This window comes from Lates calcarifer, linkage group LG2, assembly GCF_001640805.2.
Source record: "Lates calcarifer isolate ASB-BC8 linkage group LG2, TLL_Latcal_v3, whole genome shotgun sequence".
In the NCBI taxonomy this organism is placed as follows: domain Eukaryota; kingdom Metazoa; phylum Chordata; class Actinopteri; family Centropomidae; genus Lates; species Lates calcarifer.
This window is the reverse complement of record NC_066834.1, coordinates 24,460,692-24,477,626: the sequence shown is the minus strand read 5'-3', so window position 1 is coordinate 24,477,626 and position 16,935 is coordinate 24,460,692. Positions and strand designations below refer to the sequence as shown.

The 16,935-nt window shown below is 37.4% G+C and overlaps 2 protein-coding genes across 2 annotated transcripts; one reads left to right on the top strand and one right to left on the bottom strand.

Moving 5' to 3' along the window:
* Positions 1-379: 379 nt before the first annotated feature.
* LOC108877030 (proline-serine-threonine phosphatase-interacting protein 1) lies at positions 380-9,322 on the top strand. The gene is made up of 15 exons (XM_018666953.2): positions 380-601; positions 1,289-1,389; positions 2,117-2,191; positions 3,096-3,130; positions 3,239-3,345; positions 3,581-3,643; positions 3,829-3,921; positions 4,421-4,466; positions 4,729-4,808; positions 5,069-5,167; positions 5,947-6,043; positions 6,296-6,392; positions 6,550-6,638; positions 6,781-6,896; positions 7,080-9,322. The coding sequence occupies exons 1-15, from the start codon at positions 569-571 to the stop codon at positions 7,209-7,211; spliced, it is 1,263 nt and encodes a 420-aa protein (XP_018522469.1). The 5' UTR covers positions 380-568; the 3' UTR covers positions 7,212-9,322.
* On the bottom strand, positions 9,318-13,922 carry LOC108877032 (tetraspanin-3). The gene is made up of 7 exons (XM_018666954.2): positions 13,749-13,922; positions 12,580-12,771; positions 12,320-12,394; positions 11,796-11,897; positions 11,452-11,604; positions 11,197-11,280; positions 9,318-10,473 (listed from the first exon to the last, which is right to left on the bottom strand). The coding sequence occupies exons 1-7, from the start codon at positions 13,809-13,811 to the stop codon at positions 10,381-10,383; spliced, it is 762 nt and encodes a 253-aa protein (XP_018522470.1). The 5' UTR covers positions 13,812-13,922; the 3' UTR covers positions 9,318-10,380.
* Positions 13,923-16,935: the final 3,013 nt, after the last annotated feature.

Sequence of the window (16,935 nt, the reverse complement as noted above, 5' to 3'; positions counted from 1 at the left end):
TACAAAGATGTATGAAAGGAAAGAACAAGAAAAAAAAATCTAAATCAAATAGTGCACACCACAATTTCAACAGAATACATGCTGTAGTTACATTTATATTAATGTTCTTTAATTAGATTTGCAACATGTTAATTTTTTTTTTTTTTTTTTTTGGTGTTGATGGTGTACTTTATGTAACACTGACACTTGAGGTTAATCATTATCAAAGAAGACACATACAAGTTATGTGCTGATGTGTCTCATAAACCCTTAAATAACCTTTTAAGAAAACACACAGTCTCATCCTAATTGATAGTGAAAGACAAGCTGTTTCGTACATGGTCTGAGCTGCCTGTGGTCAGTGACATCATGGGACAGAGCCTCTTCCTCATTCAAAATGACTCACTGACGTTTGGGCCACTCACTGTTTTAAACACAGCTTACTTGGCTGTGTATCCCCCGACCTTCAAACTACTTCAACTTCATTTCAAATTGTTGATCAGTGATCCATTTTTGAGAAAACCTTTTGTAAGAGAAGTTCATTCAGAGGAAAGCAACTGTGTTTTACTTCAAGGAAGTAGCAACTGAGATGGCACCTTTGATGTTTAAAGATGCTTTTTGGGTAAGTAGTCTCGTGCTTTGCTGAACTTGTCCTTTTGAAAAACTGAAAGAGTCTTCACAGCCATGCAATCATGTATCTTGTTTGTGTTGAATTCAGAGGCTAAGTAAACCACATTCCAATTTATCCATAATATGTCAAATTTAAAGTGCCTGTGAAACAAAACAAAAGATTAGATTGTTGTGGCCTGTGACAGAGGTAGCTGTCACTGCCATATACAGCATATTTTAAAATATAATAATTGTTATCTGCAGTCTTATATCCTATATTAGTCCACATTTATTTGTCTTTGATGTTAAATTATTCAGATTATAAATAATGAACCTTTATTGTGTGTGCATGACCAAATTATAAAAGTGGCAGTGTTGTGATTTGTTCAGTCCATAAATCCCAACAAACCGTCTTTACTCTGTACAAGTTGTCCCTCAGTTGCCCCAGTGTTAGTTATTGTAATGTGTTAACATCGTTGTAATCTTATCTATCTGCTCTACACATAAGGAGCAGTTTAACGAAGTACCGAGTATGTCTGAGTATGTTGCTATGTCATATATAGCTATTTTTGCAAAGAGTTAGTTCTGCATTTTTACCACATTGTGAGTCCCGGATTGACACCATGATATTTTGCAATGGTTGTTGAGCAATGCTATTCATTGCAGAATTTCTCTAAAGTTTTTCAATGTCTCAACACAGGGGTCTGATTTTACCTGTCACACCGGGTATGACATTGTGATCCAGAGATTACGAGATGGAAGGCAAGTGTGCAAAGATATGGAGGAGCTTTTAAAGATGAGGTAACATCTGTTTGTACAGCATTTAAGATTAAACTAAAAATGACCATTAAACTAGGGGAAAATTCTTACAACCGTACATGGCAGTGGCGTAATTAACCTCATGATACAATAAGAGGAATAGAAATCTAAGCATATGTTGCTCTTCCCAGCATTGGTCATCTGAATTACAGAACCACTAAGTTACCAGATTACTTTTTCAAAAAAATTTCAAAAAGGTTTTTGGTATTGTCATAGGACAGATGGTGTTTAAATTGTACCCCTCAACAACATAAGGCTGGGATGAAAAGACCTTTAAATGAGCTTTGTGGAAAATATAAACATTGAATCTGTAGTGGTAATCTGCTGTTAACAGCACATATAATCAGTTACACTTACTTTCACTTAGTCCCACCACTCATTTATATTTATTACCATCAATTTAGCAAATTTTGGACCAATCCCTGGTGTGCAAAGAATGACCAGACTTTGTAACAACAACAATATCTGCGTCTATGAGTTGCAAATACTCTATGATTTAGCAGATTCATATAAAGTAAACATGAAGAAGTAACCAGAAGAGATGCATCAGGCCAATGAAGGGCATTTTATCAGCAAGAAAAACTCTAAGCTCTATTATGTTACTACATCCTTTAAAGTCTGCAGTGACATGAAACATAAAGCTGTTTTTAACTAATAGCATCTTTTCATAGGAAAGAGAAAAATGTATCTGTCTGTTCATACTACACAGGGCACTGGCAGAAGAGAAGTATGGGAAGGAACTGGTGATTATTGCTCGAAAAGCTGGAGGACACACAGAGATCGGGTAAACTCAGTGTTTTAGTCAAAGTATACTTTGAGCACCATATACACATAGAGTTGGTACATACATACATAATACATGACATAATGGTTAAAAAAATATTCATAATATTGATTAACAAAGACTAGTTTGGTTACATATTCATTTTGTTCAAAGAAAATGTGATGAGTTTTAGACACTTTTTACTGCTGGTTAAAACTGACCTGTAACACACATCTGTCTGGCATAGATGAGTCATTTTATTTTTAGAGGAAACACAAATTTCTGTGTCTGTGGGAGGCAGAGAGAAAAAGAAAGGCTATGTGTTTTTTGTGTGGGGCTCACGTGTATGTGTTTTACCTCCCACCCACTGCAGCAGTCCCTCTCTAAGTATACAATGGGTCATTATCTGTTGCTAGTTTCCTGTTCTTTCAAGTTTCAGTCATGATAGTCACCTGCTACTGACTACACTGTAAAAGTGACAGTAACCAAAACAAATGGTTTTACAGTAAGGTAATACTTTAGGGAAATAAAAACCTGAGGGTTTTATGTAAGATTTTTACAATAACAACAACAACAAGGTGGAAGGTTTGCATGTCAGCATGTTTGAATTTCTGTGTTGAGTAATGAACCACTATTTAATTTCTATCCGCAAATGAGAGGGAGGTGTCCTATATGGTATTTTATTAAATCCGAACTTCTCCACTGTAGCTGATTAACGAGAAGTTAGACAGTTAAGCTGTAACGAACGTCTGTGCAACCGTGACTTCTTAGAAGGAAATGGTAAAAAACTTGCTGGTTGAAAATAACATGCTGAGTGTGAGCCATGTCAGCCCAGGATAAACCTAAAAATACTGACTGATGGACGCACTCTGTTTTAGCTTACAGACTGTCACTGAATCATCTTACATGTGCATTGTTTTTCCAGCACCTTGAGAGCATCCTTTGACCAATTAAAAACACGTAAGTCGACTTGGACAAATCCAACCAGAATACTAAATACAACTGCTGTTGTCCTTCTTTGTGTTTAGATGTGAACAACTCTTTTTTTAAATCTAATTTTGGCTGCAGAAATCGAGACTATTGGGAACTTTCACATCCAACTATCTGATATATTGAAAGAGGAGGTGAAAAAGATTGAGACATTCAGAGAACGGCAGAAAGAGCAGAGGAAGAAGGTATTGGAAAATTTATGTTGCTTAACAATTGACACATTTGTACACAAATAGAGAGATGCAAGTTTGATGCCCATGATGAACATAACGTGAAGTCTGATTTCTTACTCTGGCTTTATGCATATGAAGATAATTTTATTGTTATATGGTTGCTTCCACTTTCATTAGTTTAGAATTAATTCAGGAAGTTTCTATAGCATGTTAGAAACTTATAAGACTTTTTTGTTTCCCCTTATAGTTTGAAAGCATCATGGAAAAGGTTCAAAAGAAAAAGGTTTCTTTGTTCAAGAAGACCATGGAGGTAGGCAAATAGACATTGCTGGTGTCAATTTAATTAGTGCTTTACATTTAATTCAGAAACCAAACATTTTCTCAAGAAATGTAATTGTTATATCATACATGGCCATCATGGCATAAACAGGAAACATGATTTTTACAGTCCTTAGTGGCACTGCAGCCCTTACTTTCTGTTTCTTTCTCTCTCAGTCTAAGAAGAACTATGAGCTGAGATGCAAGGAGGCAGATGAGGCAGAGCAGGGGGCTGAGAAGGCTACCATAGCATCTAAAAACTCAGACAAGGTACAGGAAAGAAACAACTTCACCATAAGACTAAAGTCAAACCAGTCTGTAAAGGAATTGCTACCCTGAACTTTCAACTTTTTTAGACCTTTGTCTTTGTACCTCACCCCACCACACAAACAACCATCACTTCAGTTCTGTGAGCCACAAGTTTCCAGCAGATAACAGAGTAACATCGATGGTGGGACTTTCTGCACCATCAGTGATGCAATGCAGCATCTAGCAAGGAGGAACTGAAGTATGGTCGTGCGCTATTGTGAATGTAAATGTGCTATCTGTCATCTCTTTTAAAGTAGATTCAATATCAGCCTATTCCCCCAAATGACCCTGATTATATTCAAGCTTTTGCATATTCAGGAAATGTGCCAGATTAACATTTCCAAAACATTAAATATATTTTTGGCATTTTGATGTTCAGGTTCAAAGTGTCTCTGACTTGAGATCAGACTTTATCACACTGGTCATGTGTGTCACTTCCTGTGACATATCTGTTTCACAGGTACGTCACAGGGCCAAGCATTGCAGACAGACAGCCAATGAAGCAGGTATGACCCAGAGTCACACTTCCTCTGTAACTTTTCTATCTTTAACTTGCATACATTTGTTCCCTGTTGTATTCACATCATTTGTCAATACAGCTAACACTGATAATCTACATTTACAGAATACTGTATTGAAATTCTGCACTGTACATTATTTATTTAACAAATTTTGAAATTGGACAGAGTTTACTACTGACATTTGTCTTGATGGCTGTGTTTCATTTCTAACTACAACCATCTATAATGATACTCTAATGTCTAACAGAAAAGCTGTACTTCACCAACGTTGTTCAGCTAGAAAGTGTTCGCCAGGACTGGGAAGAAACACACAGAAGCACGTGTGAGGTACTATTACTAATTAACTGCAATGTTCGCCAAACATGGTCACAACTTAGAATAAGGGCTTCAAACCAAGCAAACTAAACCTCACACCAGTCTGCTGAGCAATCAGGAAATACACTACATTTGCAATGAGCATGTTAAAAATTGAACAAACCCACAATCACACAGGAACATACTCCACTACATTTTCAGCCATGTGTAGTGCATGCAGATAATACTGCCGGTGTGTACTAGAGAAACCAGTGGTGTGTATGTGTTTTCAGATCTTCCAACAACTGGAGGGAGATCGCATCAACTTTCTTAGGTGTGCTCTCTGGGATCACTGCAATCATTTCTCCACACAGTGTGTCAAAAATGATGAGGTGAGCTCACTAAATGGTTCCACCTGATATTTACATACAAAGCCTTACACACACATTGGTAATACCATCATAAAAATGGCATGGTAATTTGGTCACAACCATGATGGTACCGTACCAGCCACTGTATTAGTATGGTACAACAGTACCATGATACTCGACCATACCACTAAATAATCCCATGTGCAAGCACAACTACCAGTAAATGAACAGTTATATAATTTTAAACAGAAGAAGAAAATATACATTAAACTTTAAACGTGAATATGGATTATTATCTTTAAGTGAATGTCTCACTTGAGGGATTGGTTTTAATCCAGGTACAGGTTCAAAATTTACTTTCAGCAAAAATTCCTCATCAGAAATAGATCAACGTGTCAGTTTGGTTACTACACTATTTGGGGTTGTTCTAAATTAAGGCTACACTTTAAAACCTGAATTAATCTGTTTAAATATCACTAGCCATTGCTAATGGGGTGGTTCATTAGCCTGCTAAATTAATATGCTGAACGTTATACATCATACCTGCTATCAATTCTGATGTTAGCATTTACCTGAAAACACAGCTGTGCTAACATACAGCCCCTAATTTACTGTGGTTATGGACTGCAGCAGAAAGTAGCCATTGTGGCGAACTGTCATGCAGAATGTATTTTTAGCATTGGTAACTGCACTTTAACTGATAGGTCTCTAACCACAGAAATTATTGTACACTTACTGAGCTGAACAGGAACAGTGTGCAATTCTGATCTGATAATGGTTTGCCTCTTGTTTAAAATCAGTCTTATGAGGAGGTGAGGAAGCTTCTGGAGCAGTGTGACATTGCGCAAGATAACAACAGTTTCATACAGATGAAAGGCACAGGATCGAATCCACCAGGTGAGCTGTCAATGTGAGCCATGCATTTGACATAATGAGAACGTTTTAGAAGCTACTCAGCACTCAGATGGTCCTTTCCCCTTCACATAAATCTACAAACTTAAAAAGGGAAGTGAGAAAAGGGGCAACAGCAAATTAATAGAATTAAGAGTGCTGTTCTAGTAATACTACTTCACTAATAACCTTTCTGTTTCAGTGGAGCCGTACTTGTCCTCACTTCTCGAATGAACAGCTTCTCTTTTCTGCTTACAGAGCCTGTAGTGTTTGAATGCTATTACCAGTCAGAGATGTCTGGGGACAGCAATGGCCGAGCTCTTTTCGCAGAAGGAGGCAAAGACATGATGAAGAGGTGTGACACAAATAAGGAGGAAAGAGAATTGTTACTGTATAAGCTACCAAATTTAAAAGGATATTCAATTAATACTACAGAGTTGTGGTAATCAATATCTTTTCCTATTTTGACCACAAAAAATCCTAAATCTCTCACTTGAACCTGGATCACACAGGTGCTCTGACTACCTTCTCGGAAGCTCTACAAACATCAGTATTGACAATCCTCAAAACTCTCAGTCAGCTCTGCCATCTGTTGGCGAGTGTAAGTACTAGAATTACTCACTCAATCACCATCATTTTGCAGTTAGTTATATGTATGTATTTTTGAATGAGTAGCATAACAAAAGGTGTTGCTGTCTCTGCCTTGCACTTAATTATATAACTGTCTGCTGTTGTGGTTTCAGTTGAGATTTCAGATGGAGGATATGCACCCCTACCAGGCCTCCAGCAGGAGGCATCATTGGCCACACATCCAGCTGATGAAGACAGATACCTGGTGCTTTATTCGTACACTGCACGGGTGATCATTTTGTCACTTACACTTAAAGCAAAGTACCATTATTCTGATTTATGCAGTATGTTAAAAAAAAAAAAAAATAAATAATGCAGGTAAGAATTAAGGTAAGAAAATTTGAGCAAAAGTCTTGTTTGTGTTTCTCATCTCTAACTGATTTTGTCATCTTTGTTCACATCAACTGGTCAGGAAGAGGATGAACTGTCTGTGACCAGAGGGGATGTGGTCCGAGTGTTGGATCGAGGAGACGATGGCTGGTGGACAGTGGAGGGGAACGGGGCAACCGGACTGGTGCCGGGAAACTATCTGGGCAAAGTCTGACCACATACACAAATACCAAACTACGCACAAATACATATAAACAAATGACATATAGCCACATGCCAAAAAACATACCTGTCAATATGCTTAAAAATACTGTCAAATTTACAAAGCCACATACATGAACATACACACATGCACCACATCATTTATAAATTTACATTAACATACACTTCGTTTCCAGGCTTTCTACATTAATGCTCTATACAATCTTAGCTGATCTCCAAATTGTTTTCTGGATTTTCTGAACTTGTACTAAAGATCTGGCATCATTTAGTAGGTAGTAGGTTGTTGAAATGTGCAGTGGAATTATTATTTATTAATGATGAATAAGTCAGTTTGTTGTTTATAGTTGTTTGCTACCTCGTGATGATTCATTGCTCCCTATGCTTTTCCCTATGCTATGCAGTATGTCATATCTTCTTTGTATTTTTTTTTTTTTTTAGCATTTTGCCTTTATTTGACAGTCACTGTGAGCAAATATGAATGAACCACCAAGAGAATGTATCAGTTGTTAATAGTAGAACAAGTAGCATTGCAAGCTAGGCTCTGCATCTCAACAATAACTGATCTCTGATCAGTTATCATCAGCTCACCATGCAGTTTACTATACGTTTCATTGCATTGACAGAAATAACCTATTTATTGGTAAGAGAATAGAGCAGTACATAAGATATGTTAAGTCATGAGTTACTATTTAATTAAGGTAAAGGCAGAGAAAGATATTCAAACTCAATAGCAAAACAAACTCACCCCTCCCTTCAGGGCTCCTTCAGAAGCTCCGCCCCTCCAAACTCCCAGCCGCGCATCGCCATGGAAACCCAAACGAACTCATGGATGTATTATTCCCATGGATGTGTGCGTCCACTTTTTCACGCCTAATATGAAAAGTCATCAATGGAACGATGTGTACACAAACACCACAACATCCACAACACAACAGAGTAAAACCTAACAAGTGTTTAACAGAGCTACAGGAACTCAAGACAGGCCTGTAGAATTGTAGGTTAGCTAACAAGGAAGGTAACTTCACCTGGCCTAGCATTTCAAATTACATCAATCCCACTGTGCTCGCAAACTTTTGTTTTCACTAAAAGCCTTTGCAGACGTCGTAAGGACATATATCAACAATAAATAACAATACAGAGCGAACCATGACGGAGCGCATGTCTCGTCGTTGTGTGTTAGATTAGCAAAGCTAACATGCAGGACTGACGGGACGGTTTTAGAGCTAGCACAAAAGTTGTAGACGGCGATACACATAACTCTCCCCCTAATCTAACACTGCACCAAGAACAAAGAGGATAAAACAACACTGGTCTACTGGCTTTATGAAACACAGCTACTGTTACCGACCTGTCAAGCAGAAACAAACCAACTTCCGCGTTTGTTCTGGGGCCTTTCAGTTCCCGGAGATCCCTCCACCGGTAGAAAGCTGTACCAATATTGACCGATCCACTTTATTTCTATCCTAATTCTACTGCCAGAACCGTGAAGAAACACTGGATGTTTTTTTCAGCACACACACAGAAGGAACAGCTAGTGGACTATGAGGAGATATTCCGTGAATTTTAATATAAATACATTAGATTATAATTGCTAAACCAAACTTTAAGTGCACATGGTGATGAGTACCTGTCTCTTCCAGAGATCATGTAGAAATAGCGTCTGCAGCAAAAAATTTATAGGGCGTTTTAATTAATTGTACATCTGTGTGTAAGAATGATCCAGCAGTAGACTGAGCTGGTCTGCATTTGTCTCTCAGGTTCTATATCTAGATTTTTTGTTTGTTTGTTTTTTTTTTTTTTTTTTTTTTTGAGATGGGGAAGTTAGATGGTCATGTAATGTATGTAATTATATATCTGCTGTCTATAAGATATTTTCTTATGGGATGGGATGATCATCAGTTACAAAGGAGATAAAGGAAAACAACTATATCATTATCTATCTGTCAATTGATGGCACAGCTAATTTTTTAACTAGAAACATATTTTTCATGTGACTGATGAAATATGAAATCATTACCTCTGTGTGTATAGTTTAACTGGTAACATATTTACTTTCATATAAAACCATGTGAATAAAATGGCTCTGAGGCAGTCAAGGTAAAATGTATGAGTTTATTTGTCCCCTGCCTGTTCTCCAGTCTATACACAATTTTGTTTGTCATATTTTGTTTCTGCAGCACTAGCTAAATATCTAGGGGTAAACATAACAGCTCAAAAATATTAAAACAGAGCCCAGTTTCACAAAAATGTATAAAATAATGTCATTTTTCTTAATAGCAGGTTTATAACCAACAAACTAAACAGAGGGAATTTTCTGACTGTAACAAACTGAATCTACACATACATAAGTCTTCAGGTAACACTGATAATAGCACTGGAGACTAAAAGGTTGAGTCACTATTTGTATATTTGCAATGCCTCACAAGTGAAGCCAGATTCAGAGAACATCCACAAAAAAAAACATCATTCACAACCTGAATATTTGTGAATATGAAGAACTCCTTCTACCAAATATGACTTCAAGAGACAAAATGGAGAGGTGCTCCACAAACTAAAACGTTAAAACAAGAGATAAAAACATTGAATCTGCTCTTTCTACGGTAAAAAGTTTTTTCCATTTTCACAAAGTCTGGTCAAGCCAAGGTATTAGCAATAGTGTACATAGTTCTTTTTAGCATTGACCTTCCATTTTAACAACCACAAAATGTCTCCAGAGCTCTAGCCATAGTGCAAACTAGCCTACAAAGAAATACTCCCAACCATAATTTCACAAAGAAGCTCCAAATTACTTCTCATCACCCTCAAACAGGAGGAGTTCAGATTTTATGAAGCTACAATTAAAAGAAACATAAAATCAGCATCAACATCACAAATGTCAATTAGCCATGTACAACTTTGGCCTTTATAAGTACTTCAGTATTTCTAAGGAAGGAAAAAAGAACATTTAAAGTAACAGTAACTCACAATGCATGTCAATAAATAACTGGTTTCACCTTGAAGCCCCCACCCACCCCAAACCACGTCATCAGTGTTCGCTACTTTATCATGAATTGTGCAAGGTGTGCTTGAGCTTATATAACTACAGCTGAAAACTACTGTGGACATGTCCGGTGACGCTCCTTTTGATTTTCTGAGTGCTTCGCTGACTGGCTTTGCGTCCTTCATGCGTAGCTGTTGGTTGTGACCAGCAGCTCATACGCCGGGTCATGACTCCTCCTGCACAGCACCACACAGGCACAGAGCATTCCCAGCATCTGCACGCACACGGCACAGGGATGAAAGAGAAGCTATTATGGCAGGCGCATAACATGTGAGTGTAATCAAACAGCAAGAGCTAATGATCGGTTCTTTTCAAATTCAATGGGAATGTTGGGAGAAACTACAGAAGACTGTATTCAGCACTGCTCTTGACAACCAGCATCCTGATCTCCGGGGATAATTTCTTTTTGCCACTATATGGGAAATCACAATGTATACGCAATTCTTGATAAACCAAGAGCCATCATGCATGCTATTTTACACTGAGTATATTTAGGTGTAAAATAAGGTGATTAGCTATGCTGTCTTTGTCACTACTTTGGTAGCTGCAGTTTCCTGGTCAGCAGCAACCATGCTGAGCTGTTTAACACAATTAGGTCAGCGCTGCTGTCAGCTCAGTTTTCTGCAGCATGAATTACATTCCCAATAAACATGACTTTGATTTGATTTTTAAAAAGTCTTAAAATAAGAAATCTTAGATGTGTTTTTAGCAGTAAGGCAGCTGACTGCTGTAAATGAGTTAACCTCAGTGTTAACTACTCTGGCTTCAGTCCCTTCTTAATTTTAGAAATACTGTCAAATCTTCTCAGTAAGATACAATCCTTGATTTGGGTTATAGCAGCACATCATTTAGATTGATCTGTAACATCAGTGGTCAGACATTGGGACAGATTTCTTTACATCTGCGGTTCATCTGTATTATGTATTGTGCCCCTTACCTGTATAGATGCAAAAGTTAATGCAGCCCATATGACGTACATCATGATCTCCTTTAATTTCTTCACAACAAGAGCTTCACAACCCTAAGACAGAAAATAAATTACATTAAAAGAGTTTCACAGCCATGACAAATATACAAGCAGTAACATCAGAGAATCTTTTAAAAGTTAAGTTTATTTGTGCAACAGAAAGCTACATACTTTCATCTGTAAACTGTGTCATTCTGTGGCTTTAGCTGAGCATGTTGTGTTTACCTCTTGGTAGAGATCACCTGGTCGAGTGAGAGTGCCAGTGCAGTTGCTGATGCTGGGCTGACAGCAGCTTACTGGGACACTGTTGTTCTTGGATTCTTTAAACCAGTGAGTGTTCCTCCAGTCAGAGTAATTGTGAATGCCGCAGCAGTGAAGCTTAACAGGTGAACAGAGAGGGATGAGTAAGTGAAAATCTCTAGAGTTTGGAGTTAAGATTACAATGTGAAATTTGTCTCACAATCTAAAATATACATCAAAACACCATGAAAAGGCATAAAATGTCAATTCAATAACACTGTTTTAAGTTTAGCCTACAAAAGAAAGAAATTTGACTTTTCCCCCCTCACCTGCCTCTGCACATAGTCGATAGCGCGGCTGGGAGCATCAGTGTTGGTGCCATTGTACTCGTTGTAAACCTTCTGGATGGAGTGATTCACCTCATCTTCTACCTGAAACAAATACAAAGTTGCAGTTGCTATCTCTGTTCAGTTCAGTTTCAGTACATGTTATCTCAAAGGAATGGTTTTTCACATTATTATAAATCTAATTTACAACATAGGCCCTTGAGTAACACTCTTACCCACAGGTATTTGGAATACATGAGGGCAGCCACACTAATAACATTAAATTATTTTAAATCATTCAATTATTATTAAGACTTAAACATAACAAAGAAAGTTATGAAACAATAACTAAATCAACAATTGTTAACATATGTATAATACATGACTGTAACTCTCCTAAAACCTATATTATACAAGATAAAGGGATGTTCATCTTTTTCAAGCTTGGACCCAGATGTTGGAAATCCAACTTCAGACGCATTTTAACAGACTAAAACACATATGGAGGCCAGTAAGGCAGTGTTTACCTTTGCCCTGTAAATGTAGCCCAGCACCACCACCACACACTCCGTAACAAATACCAGCAGGAGAATGGCAGCAAACTGAAATGACAACAAAGACACACTGTTCAGAGACCCATCAGTAAGGTAGGTTAGAAGCAAAATGCTGACATTTCTATTGTTGATCTTGTGTTACTTTGTGTCCTCCTTGAGTGACAGACATGTTGCATGTCCCCCTCAGCATTCAGCTCATTTAAAGGAGGAAAGTCAAAGTAATCCACACTCACAGTTGCCAGACCACAAGAGCTTTCGCGTATTGTTGCACAACAGCCAATCAAGCCGATGATGAAGAGAAGGGTCCCGACGGCTATTATTATGACAGCGGGAATCAAAGTGTACACATCTTCGAAGAAGTGGTCATAGTCGTCGTATGTAATGAACACATAGGCTCCAATGTAGCATAAAATTCCAGCTGCAGCCTGCACATAAAAGCAGAGAAACAGGAGTCAGAGAGACACAGAGAGGAGGATGTTCAGAATTTATATTTATGTTTTATTTGATATTTATCCATTTTCCTCTATGGGTTGCACATGACAGCTATGTTCAATTACTAATCTCTGTCTCAGAATGCGTATTCTTTTTTGTATTTGTTGCGGATTGATTATTTGTTTTTCTTCCGTTGTAATATACTGCAGTGCAGATATTCAATTGGGCAGTGTATTAAGAGTGTACTGCCTAATGCATATCGTACTGAACATACTATAGTGTACAGTGTTCTTACATACCTTGTACAACCTGCTTTGGCATACAGTATGGTTATGCCAATAAATCTGAATTCAAGGTACACAAAGCAGTAAAAGACAAAATTCTTACATACAAAAAATATATTTTTTTAAAACTGTCAGCATATTATATATTATTAATTTATGTTTAGCTTCATATGAAGAAGACCATTTTAGGCTGGGCCACTTGTTAGCTCTGCATTATTCAGACATCCATTAGAGATGATATGGTCCATTAAAAAAAAAACAAAAACACAAAAACCTTCAGAGCTCAGTTAATCGTTTCTGTTTTCTTATTTTACCCTACATGTTTATTATAATCCAGCTCTGCTAGTCTGTTATTATGATACATCTTAATGTAGCACTGCAGGTTAACTCAGCAGCTGCTAAAGTACCTGGCAGCTGCCGCATAACGTCATAGCTACAACTTGTGGGCGGCAGCTATCGACACACTGCAGCTAGCTACCGTCACATTATCGTTTCTCCATTTAGTGCACCTACACGGTGAAAGCAAAAGTGACCCGTGTCCGTGAATATCCCGTCTCAAAAACAACTATCGTCAAACCGCAGCCCGCAGCGCATCTCTGGCGCAGTTTGCTAGCTTGCTAATATTCCCCATCCCTGGCCTCACTGGGATGCTGAACATTGTTCAAACATCTGTCGTTTTTTCTTACCCAAAATATGAGATTGAGAAAAACCAAGACGGTTTTGGACGACGTAATCCCGCACTGCCCCATTGTATCTTGAGCATTAGAATTAAAACTGTGACTATAAAAAAATACTGATGCACCTGCACCTTTGCTGTTATAATAATAAAATGGCTTCGGTGGTACTGCCCCACTGTGCAGATTCTTCTGGGCTCCACCAATGAAATCGCAGAAAGGAAAAAAGAAAGGTCACGTGCTCAGATGACATCATCATTCAAAACAAACAGTCTGGTGGGGGATAGATCCCCGTAACAATCATAGACTGTATAGATTTTTCCTTAAATATGACTGTTGAAAAAGAAAGATGTCACCACCACGCTGCTGCACACAGCATAAGCTATAAGAACCAATCTTGGCTATTTGATGTTAGACAGCTGATATTACATCATCATCTATATTTTAAGGTGTTGCTCCCTTGCCCCATTTTATCCAACAGATGTGGATAAATAGTATGGTCAACACAGAAATGAGCCACTCTTTACAGTGAACTCTGTATTTTTCATTACCTGAAGTATTTATTACACTCATTTTTTTTTCTCCCATTGTCACAGTGTGGATCATTGCTGAGTCCCATGTCCAGCCCAGAGAGCTGTTGATGTCCTCCTTTCCTGGGTGTGTTATTTTAACTTGATTACATGTGTTTATGTTTACATTTTACAGATAATATTGTCCACCTTTTGTATTTTATGTCATTTTATTAAAATTAAATTAAATTAAAGTCAATGCAAATTGTGCATTTAATGTTAAATTGTATGTTATTTGCTATTATTTAAAACCAACATTTTTTACACAGCCATCATATATTCATCCAGTACATAAATGATTTAAATCAGCTCAGTTGGATGTAATGTGTCACAAGTAATAACAAAAGCAACAATTGTACTAAAGCACATTTGTATTTCATCTGTTCCAATCTGCCTATTTAGCAGTAGAGTGTTTCTGGTAAAAGATTAACTTTATCCAAGCATTTGGGGCTGACGTCTTAATGGCAGGACATAAGTTTATGCATTAAGGCCTACAGTCGCTGGGGCCTGATGCTTATTAAATGGTTAATCTGTCTGCAGATATGCAGATATGGCACCCTTCTTCTTAACATTTAATTTAAGCCCAATGTGTAGTAAGGGTTTGTATGCCAGAGGGTGGCAGTGTATGATTACTAGTCTTACACTAGCATAAAATCTGACAGAGGAAAGTGTAAGGTCCTTATGCTGACTACATAAATTTTTCAGATGTTTACTCTCAGGCCTGAATAAATAATCATACACAGACTGCAGGCACACAGTCATTAGGAAAAAATATATCAGTGTGAGATGCCTCTACTGTCTCTACTTAAAACCTATGAGACCTGTGCTTTCCCTATGAGACCAAGATAGATTACTCAATTGAAAATTAGTACCTTTGGGGCACTCAATCAATAATGACTTGGGCCGGTGCCCAAAGCCTTGGTTTTATTGAGTTAAAGCTTGCACGTTTGTCTCTGTCAGCTTTTGGTGTTCAAACTGAACAAAAGTAGAGTTTAAACATTCAAGCAGAAGCTGCCTCTGTTGACAGCACATACATCCACTGTGTGAATTATGCATCAAGCTGCCCTCATGGCTATAATTTGAATCATTATTAAAACAGACAATATAGAATAAAGAAACAAACTGATACACAGGGAAACAAAGACAGGATAGCAAATGTTCCAAAGGCATAGATGTATGCCTCAGTGGTTGTGTTAATGTTTGTATATAACCTATGGTCATCACATTGTACACACCATACAATATGAAAAGTGATGATTAATGTTCTAGTACATTACCTTAATTCAGTTGAGAGTATGACTTTACTTACTGAAAAAGCAAAATGGCTCTTTTCTACATGTAAGATGAAACACATTTCATTTATTTTCATACAAGTGAGTGCAAATTTCCAGTGAGATCAGGCTCCATAATGGGGACTGGAGATGGTCATAGTTCAGCGTAGAAACAAAAATGATAAATTATCATAAATCATTCATGCATGAATGCAGATGGAGTTGCCTGGTGAGGATATCACCATTTATATGGTAAACAGAATCATGTCCTGCTGTCTCTTACGGTTGTTCAAATTAAAATGCCCTCACATGACATGTGAAATCCATTTTACAACCAAAGCTTTAATCACTGAGACAAACCGTCCAAGAAACACCATGATAGACACAAATGGCAGTACAGTAAATCATGTTTCCGTTCATTAAAATATAAAGAAATAAAGAGATCACAAACACTCAAGGGGAAAGTAATTTGTCACAGCAGCAGTTTAGGATAACACATCACAGTTTGGATGACCTTGCAGCCATCAAATGCCAGATGGCTAATCTTGATATATATAAAATAAAAATAAAAATATTAGCATTAAAGGTCACATTTAATTTCTTCAAGATGAGGACATCTGTCTAACCCCTGCACAAGACTCCACAAGCTGAACATAACCTTAGTTTCAGTTTTCTTATTTAACAGTATACTGCAACTGTTATACATGACATAGCTGAACTACACACATTTTCAATTAGCACATAGAGGCTTGACACCATATTAACTTTTCATTTGAATTATTTTAATCACATAACAGCAGAATGTTTAGTTTCTCCTTTGGTGACCATCTATATAGATATCAAATTCTAAGTATTCCTAAACTTTGGTGAATTTGAAATACAGTGAAAATACAAAATATTAAGGACATCTTTCTGTTATTAACTTTTGTACAATCCACAGCTCAAGTACCTCAAAGATACTTCCCTTATCTGTTTTGAGCTACATCCCTCTTGTCTCACTTAGACAGATTTATTTTCAGTGAATTAATAGATTATGAGGACTACTACTTGGATTCACGCCAACAAAAGTGAAAAGATATTAATAAAACCATATGTGTGCAGGAATAACTAATTTCTTTTCCTGGAATTTAGATTTTAATTTGTTTTTGTCTTTGGTAAGCATCGACAGTGAGAACAGAGATGAATCGCTCACTCCCTAAGGAGTGAGGAAGCATACGTCATGGGAGATCTATGCACGCTCAATTAGTGTGGAGTCATCACCTTCCTCAACAGTTAACACTTTGAAACATGTTTGGATCTGCAAAGTTATGAGTGGGCATTTATATCCACTAATTCACAAAACACATACACACACAGAGA

Excerpts from the sequence above, each read along its gene's own strand:
- LOC108877030 (XM_018666953.2), top strand. The coding sequence starts at position 569 with ATGGCACCTTTGATGTTTAAAGATGCTTTTTGG. Across the intron at positions 3,131-3,238 it reads CTTTGACCAATTAAAAACAC|AAATCGAGACTATTGGGAAC; the intron begins GTAAGTCGACTT and ends TTTTGGCTGCAG. Across the intron at positions 5,168-5,946 it reads AGTGTGTCAAAAATGATGAG|TCTTATGAGGAGGTGAGGAA; the intron begins GTGAGCTCACTA and ends GTTTAAAATCAG.
- LOC108877032 (XM_018666954.2), bottom strand. The coding sequence starts at position 13,811 with ATGGGGCAGTGCGGGATTACGTCGTCCAAAACCGTCTTGGTTTTTCTC. Across the intron at positions 12,395-12,579 it reads GCTCTTGTGGTCTGGCAACT|TTTGCTGCCATTCTCCTGCT; the intron begins GTGAGTGTGGAT and ends TTGTCATTTCAG. Across the intron at positions 11,898-12,319 it reads GCTACATTTACAGGGCAAAG|GTAGAAGATGAGGTGAATCA; the intron begins GTAAACACTGCC and ends TATTTGTTTCAG.